Source organism: Pungitius pungitius, chromosome 2 (genome assembly GCF_949316345.1).
Source record: "Pungitius pungitius chromosome 2, fPunPun2.1, whole genome shotgun sequence".
In the NCBI taxonomy this organism is placed as follows: domain Eukaryota; kingdom Metazoa; phylum Chordata; class Actinopteri; order Perciformes; family Gasterosteidae; genus Pungitius; species Pungitius pungitius.
Window position 1 is genome coordinate 8,280,003 of NC_084901.1, and position 7,614 is coordinate 8,287,616.

The 7,614-nt window shown below is 46.8% G+C and overlaps 1 protein-coding gene across 1 annotated transcript; it reads left to right on the forward strand.

The window, feature by feature from the left end:
• The first annotated feature begins 2,249 nt into the window (after nt 1-2,249).
• pim3 (Pim-3 proto-oncogene, serine/threonine kinase) lies at nt 2,250-6,768 on the forward strand. The gene is made up of 6 exons (XM_037461950.2): nt 2,250-3,004; nt 3,199-3,308; nt 3,543-3,593; nt 3,714-4,077; nt 4,825-5,001; nt 5,222-6,768. Exons 1-6 carry the CDS (start codon nt 2,917-2,919, stop codon nt 5,422-5,424), a joined length of 993 nt encoding a protein of 330 aa, XP_037317847.2. The 5' UTR covers nt 2,250-2,916; the 3' UTR covers nt 5,425-6,768.
• The last annotated feature ends 846 nt before the right edge of the window (nt 6,769-7,614 follow it).

The following is a 7,614-nucleotide window of genomic DNA, read 5'->3' on the forward strand; positions in this document are numbered from 1 at the left end:
GCAGATCAAAGGTTTGGTGAACATAAATAAAAGGCCCGGTGATGATTTCCCAAGAGAGCTGTGAACAACTGGGCAGCACGCGTTCACATCGGGCCCGCCCCGCTGGGCCAACTGCCTCGCTTGATCCTCAAATGTTTCACACCATCAAGAAACCAATACGGTCTGGAACGCCTCTAGATGTTACTGGTCCTTGATCGGGGCAAAACCTTGTTGAACTATCCATTCATAATACCCCCAGATACTTGGCCGATCCATACTGTGTGTTAGATGCATAACTTAGTGTGTGGGGGGTATGGTTGTCATAAAGGCTGCATAAAGTGCTACGGAGAGGACTTGTGCGTGAAAGAAGAGTGAAGATGAGTACTCTTTTCATCCATCCTTTGTATCTTTTTGCATATCCAGGATCTTGTGACGGCTGGAAGCTGTCCCAGCATGCATCAGGTGAAAAGCAGTAAACACCCCGGACTGGACACAAATCTGTCGCTCCAAATGATACCAGCTGCTACACCTTCGCCCCTATCCGCTCCACATCCATTTGCTCACTTGCATGACAAACGTCCTGCGAATAATTCTAGCGCACTTGTTTTTTATTGGCTCATAGGCCCGGAACAGAAAGTACGGACCTTGTTTCTGCTTTACTGAACGTCCTCCCGAGCTGCGACCGTGACTTGGTGTGAAGTGATACTCTACAAAGAAGTGCAAATGAGGAGAAACCCATTTAGGTTCAGAGCCATGAAAAGACAAAATAGTTCAAGCTGATAACTGAAACCTACAGGGCATTTCCAATTCACCTGAGCAGATTGGTCTGAACTGCGGGAGGAAATGCACGGGAGCTCGAACAAGCTTCACCTTGAAATGTGCTTTTTGAAAGGAATCTGGATTCAAGGTACATTTAAAAAAAAGCAAAGATCTACAGTATTACAAGTCAATTACTATAATCAACTGTATGGGTCAGGGCCACAATGTCTCTAAAAACACACCCATGGCCACAAATTGATGATGACGCAGCAAAAGTGGAAGTTATTCTTCTGCAGGGGGTGACCAGATACGACTGCTGAGGGGTTGAACACTTTTTGAGCATGTTTATTTGATGCTTCATCCAATGAAGCATGGAACTCTTTGTCATTTATGCAAATGTTTTATGTATGTGTGAGTACATTTATGCTTTTAATGAATCTTATTGACTGGTATGAGTGACAAAAATGCACTAGAAACGTGAAGCAGTGTGAACCGTGAATACACAGAATTGCAGGTTAGCTCACAGACATTTATTCTGCAGCCTGCGTATGAGTGAGTGACTCTGTGTGTGTGTGTGTGTGTGTGTGTGTGTGTATGCTGACATTTACATAACTTTGCAGTCTGCAGGACTATGGCAAGATAAGGTTCCCTGGAACTCTCTGATGCTTCTGGTCACCCACACAGGCACATGCACACAAATGCGTAGGTTATCAGAGGTGGAAAGTTTACAAAGAGCCAAGGTCATGTCAGATGTGTAACATTGAGAGTGGAAAGTTTACCTTCTGAAAAAGGACAGCTGGCTTCACAAACCGTGGCCATATCCATCTGTTTAATGTGCCATTTCATTATGTCATGTGCCATGCACAGTGTCCTAATGGGACATCATTTAAATACTATACGTGTGTAATGTAGCCTAATGCAGTCATCCTTGGACAGCCGTCGTTAACTTTAGGCACTAATGGGCATAAGCCTCATTACGTTTTTTTGTTTTACATTGGTCTTTTTAGAGCTTTTAACGCTCGCGGACTCACTGTTTATATTGTTTTCATTTGAAAAAATAGTTATTTGCCTTAGAAACTATTACATTGATTTGTATATCTTATTCTGTTCTACTCATTATGGGGTCCTGTCTCTAAGGGCTGTATTATATTTAATGTAAACAAAAGGTGAAAAATAACACCACTGTGTTCATGTACACACATTAGAACTGCAAATAACATAAAGAGAGCCAATGAGTTGTTTGTTGCAAATTACACAATAAACAGAACCCCCTCCAATCGAAACCTCCCTAATGGTTTCTCACTGCAGAGCTGCGGAAGAAATGGGAAGAGAGAAGCAACTCTGAATTGCCGCTGTGCGCTCAAATCAAATGCTTGCCTCATTATAATAACTTATTCCGGATTGGTCCAAATACGAAACACGGTATTTATATACGACATCCAATTGGTCGTCGTCTCCGAGTGGTAGTGACCACAGCTCATAGATCCCAGACAAGGGATTCTTGGGCGTCTAGTACTATGGGAAAGTAGTGCGCGCATAAAATTATTGTTTGGGTCACACATTCGATGAAAAGTGTGACATTGTTACAATACGAACCCGGCGGTTTCGCGGGGACGTTTATTCAGGAAAATTTGGCAATTTTACGCGGGAATTAAGCGAACGTGTCGCGTTGTATCGGCGGCGGAAGGATACCTTGATCCCAACGCGCGTCAAAATATTGGCTCGGGGAGAGACCGCGCCAAAGCTCAGACAGCGTCCACTCCTCTGGATAACAACACGCAGCGCAGGCCCTTTAATAAGCGCACTTCATTGCTGATACGCACACCACACGCGTCGGAACGTTTGAGTTTGTTTTGTTTTGTTTTTTTAAATCTCTGCAGTGGGGTATTTTTCGCTTGTTGTGCTTGAGTCGAGACTCAAACGTACGGTTTCATGCCGGTTTTTGGGGAGACGCTCTGCGGCTTCGCGGTCGTGAGACGTCTTTAGACGGGTGAGGCGCGGCGGAGGTGGCGCACTGCCGGACTGGATATACACGCACCACTCGCTCGATAAGACGACCCGCGACACCGTCTCAAACCGAGCCCGAGTTTCACGCCTCTTCCGACTCTCCGTTTGGTTCTTCTGGTTTTTCAACGAGTGGACGAAGATCTTCGTCAGCACCGGCTTTTCGGCGTGAATATGTTGTTGTCAAAGTTTGGTTCATTTTCGCACATTTGCAACCCTTCAAGCATGGACCATCTACCAGTGAAAATACAGCTCCAGCCGGGTAAGTCCCGGCTACTCATTCTCATCACTTTGATCACTGAATTGAACGGATCGATCGCGATGTGCCGTATGATCGTATTTTTTACTCTGCTTGGGTCATTTGCGCTAATTACATTCAACGCAGGGTTGCCATTAAAAAACATCACGTTATCCATAACGTTGTTAACCTTTTTTGTTTTCTTGTTTAACTTGCAGTTAAACTGGAAAAGGAGCCTTTCGAAAAGGTCTACCAAGTGGGATCCGTGCTTGGCAGCGGGGGATTCGGAACAGTTTACGCCGGCAGCCGCATCTCTGATGGCGCACCGGTAAGGACTTGCACGGAGACCCGGGGTGTGTGTGTGTGTGTGGGGTGGTGGTGGTGGTGGTGGTGTGGGGTTCATGTTTTGATCTTCCATGTGTGCCCTCGCCATGGGGGGAAAAAAAAGCTGCGAGTCCTTGTCTCGCCAGCGGAGAAATAAAATAATGCGACTTCACCGGGCACCATTCGAAGCTTTCGCGTACACGATTTATTCATTTTTTTGGGATTTGTCTCGTTCCAGGTTGCTGTGAAACATGTGGCCAAGGAGCGGGTGACCGAGTGGGGCACACATGTAAGTAGTCATTCCCCCGCTCTCTGTCTGTGCGTGATGGCGTGGTTTGTTTTGGTCCCCCCCCGCCAACATTCTGCCAAATTGCTCGAATAAAATAAATACCCCCCCCCCCCCCCCCAGAATGCATCCATGGTGCCGCTGGAGATCCTTCTGCTGAAGAAGGTCAGCTCGTCGTTCCGCGGAGTGATCAAGCTGCTGGACTATTACGAGCGCGCGGACGGCTGGCTGATAGTCATGGAGAGGCCGGAGCTCGTCAAGGACCTTTTCGACTTCATCACCGAGAAGGGCGCCCTGGACGAGGACACGGCCCGGGGCTTTTTCTGCCAGGTCGTGGAGGCGGTGCGACACTGCTACAGCTGCGGCGTGGTGCACAGAGACATCAAGGACGAGAACCTGCTCGTGGACCTACGCACCGGAGAGCTCAAGCTCATTGACTTTGGCTCCGGGGCGATTCTCAAGGACACCGTGTACACCGATTTCGACGGTAAGCGGCCCGCCGTTATTAGCGGTTTCCTCGGCGTGACCGATCTCCTTCCGCGCTATTTTCCGACGCGGAGGCGTCTCCACGACGCGGGGGCGCGCAGCGGTCTATTTATTATTCTTTTTTTGGTCTAGGGTTTTCCTCGCGGCTCGTCGTCTGTTCCGGATGTAAATCGAGTCTTATCGGGATGACGCTGTTGTTATGGATTCACGCGAATGACTCACATTTTTATTGATCCTAGTTTGGAGGCTTTTTTTAATTATTTATTCGTCCTGCGCTTTCACGTTTCCGCTTGTTATCGAGTTAGCTTGAGTAGCAGTCATAGTTTGTGGTGGTTATGTCAGTGCCACGTAACATCTGTGTGTTGTGAAACCCGAGCCGTCGGTTCACGTGACGGGCTCACGTCCCCCCCCCCCTTTTTTGGCATCCCAAGTTCCTCCCACCACGAAAGAGGGAGGGAGGGAAAAGGAGGGAGGGAGGGAGGAGACGGAGGCAGGTCACCCAGTTTGTGTTGTGTGGCTGGAAGAAGATGGAACAGATTTGTGCTGTGACTCAGCCATTTTAGACACATTTTATTTATTGAGTCTTCTGTTCCCTTATTTTAAGCACTGGTGCCTTCTAGATTCTGACAATATTCAATCACAAATTATGAAATGGCTCTTTTTTTCACTGGTTCATGCCATGTTACACAACATCACTCATCACTCACCTCTACACTTTTCTCCTTCCTCTCCTTTCTCAATTTTTTAGGTACAAGAGTGTACAGCCCGCCAGAGTGGATCCGCTTCCACAGGTACCACGGCCGCTCTGCGACGGTGTGGTCGCTAGGCGTGCTGCTCTACGACATGGTGTGTGGAGACATCCCCTTTGAGCAAGACGACGAGATCCTCCGAGGGAGGCTGTACTTCAGGAGGAGGGTTTCTGCCGGTAAGTCGACCACAACAAGACGCCTGCGCACGTTGACGCTGATGCCCTCTAGCTCCAGAGGCTGGCACAGCCCCCAAATCCAGCTTCTAGTAGGATGGGGTTATGAATCAAGTTAATGCTTAATAAACCCAATAGAGATTTTAAGATCGGTATACACTGAGCCACATAGAGTACGGTGCAGGGCCTCTGATCCTGACGTTGTTTCTGACTCTTCCTTCAGAGTGCCAGCAGCTGATCAAATGGTGTCTGGCCCTGCGGCCCTCGGACCGGCCCACCCTGGAGCAGATCTGCGATCACCCCTGGATTAGGGCGGCAACGGAGATGCCCAAGTCCCAGGAGGAGCCGGCCGTCAGCGAGATCTGCCTCAGGACCATCGACACAGACTCTTTGTCAAGCACAAGCTCGAGCAAGGAGAGCCTCTGAGGACGGCTCGGGTGGACCGGAAAGACTTTATGGGACTGGGAGGGGTGTCCGATGGCGGGGCCGGACGTGGACTCGAGGCTGGCAGCCTGTAGCCCGACTGGCCACTTTTCACAGCCTGCCACTGGTCACTGCTGGTCCGCCAAGATAAAATGTACTTTACCTTTCCTCTTTTGTAGGGAATTTCTAATTTATTACTATTTGTTCTTCCTTATTTTACCCCATTCCCTCCACCCCACCAACCCCCACTTTCAGTTAATGATACTCGTTTTCTAATCGGGAACATTTTTTTCTGTTTGGGTGGTCTTTTATTTTCCTTGTTTTGTTACTAGGCTCGTATATGCAGGTGGCAAGGCCCTCCTGTTCAGTCATGGCTGCTCTCATAGAGCTTGGAGAAAACCTTTTTTTTAACTTTTTTTATTTAAATGTTTTGATTTTGTAGTGCCTTTTTTCTTTTCTTTTTTTTTGGAACGCTGCTTTTCTCTGGGAGGGAATTTATTTTTGGATGTGCTCATGGCCTGGTGGCTAAGTTGCCTGTGCTGTTATGGAAGGGGGGGGGGGGGGGGGAGCTAGGCTGTGGTTCTTTTTTTTCCTTCTTTTTCCTCCTCCTTTCTCTCCATCACTGTAAGCCAACGAGCCCCGTGCCAAGAGGCTGAGATCGCATTCGATCGGAGAGAAGGAGGTGGGGGCTCTTCCTGACAATGGAATACTTGAAAAACACTCAACTCGACTCTGTCGCTCTCTTTAACGCTGCTCACTCACTCTATAGCCTGAACAGGTGTTTTGGAAACTGGATCCTGTCTTTTCTGAATGTCTACAAAATGTCTACACACGCCCACCTCTCCCACCCACACCTCCTTCCCCCATACACACCCCCCCCCCTCCATCCTGCTTGTTGCAGGGTGTTTGGCCCTCTTGACTTTCCTTTTTTTTGCCTCCTGCCATCTCACCGCTTGACACTACATGGCCTCCTCCCCTGGTCTCCCTCAGGGTTTGGGGTGTGAAATGCACAATCAATGCAAAATTCATGGACACTTTTTTTTTTTTTTTTCAATAAATGTTGTACAGCCTGTTTTCTTTTTCTTTTTGATGTACATTATTTTTCCTCCCCATTTGCATTTAATTTATTTGTAAACATGTAGACATTCCACACACTGTGGCTATTTATTTATTTATTGTCTGTGCTTAAAATCCCCATCTAAATTTTGCATATCCTACTTGGCCTTTGGTTTGCATTCCTATAACTTATTTTTACATTTTTCAACTTTTTTTTTTGTATAGATGTGGAAGATGCACTGAAGCAGTTGTCTATGTAAAGCAGAATAAAACAAGTTTACTTAAATTTGATGAGCATTTGAATGTTATTTAAATACTTTATGAAAAAGTCTTTTGGTAATGTTGAATTGCTTACTATCAGAAATCTTATTGTCGCGGTAAATCTTCATTTCAACAGAACTAAACAACGGGTGTAACGGCTTTCACAGTTCCCACAGCCTCACATTGGAGTCCTTTCAGTTCAGCTGTGTGACTTGTGGCTGTGAAGGATGGATATTGCTATTTTTTTATACAAAAGTTTCAATTAAACTCCCTTTTTATGTACAGAAAAAAAAGTCTGGTGTCTCAATCATTTTGCAAAGGATGTGTTGCCGCTGCCCAAATTTTACTCCACTCTTGATCAAATCAATAACTGAAAGATTTTATCCCTCCATGGGATAAAAACTGTTTGACTGAGATGTCAGATATTGCACTGTACATTGGCCCAATTGTAAATTCTGTCTTCACACACTCTGCCAGTGTTGTTCTTAACCGCATTCCCTTGAGAGCCTAAAAGTCATGTCTGATATAACACCTTCACACTTGCCTATTGAAACAACAACATTGGAGCATGTGACATGACAGAGGAGCCATCAGCTCAATGGCAACCACAGCGCTAATAAGAGGCAGATGTGTCTGGAGGGGAGGACAGGGAGGGATGCTGGCATGACGGAGGAAAAAAAAAAGATCACACACATGCAGCCTTTCAAATATAACAAGTGGCTTTACTATTTCAGGCCTCATGCTTTCCTACCGACAGCACAATAACATACTTCCCTCTGTTACTGGAAGCAGTAAGGCTATGAATAACCGGGTGCTGACATTATGGCGTCTGTGCGTGTGTGTGTGTGCGTGCGTGCGTGTGTGTGTGTGTGTGTG

What these genes read in the sequence shown, in the direction of transcription:
- pim3 (XM_037461950.2), top strand. Translation starts at nt 2,917, where the DNA reads ATGTTGTTGTCAAAGTTTGGTTCATTTTCGCACATTTGCAACCCTTCA. An exon ending in GAAAATACAGCTCCAGCCGG is followed by an intron (nt 3,005 to 3,198) that starts GTAAGTCCCGGC and finishes TTTAACTTGCAG; the next exon opens with TTAAACTGGAAAAGGAGCCT. An exon ending in CAGGAGGAGGGTTTCTGCCG is followed by an intron (nt 5,002 to 5,221) that starts GTAAGTCGACCA and finishes CTCTTCCTTCAG; the next exon opens with AGTGCCAGCAGCTGATCAAA.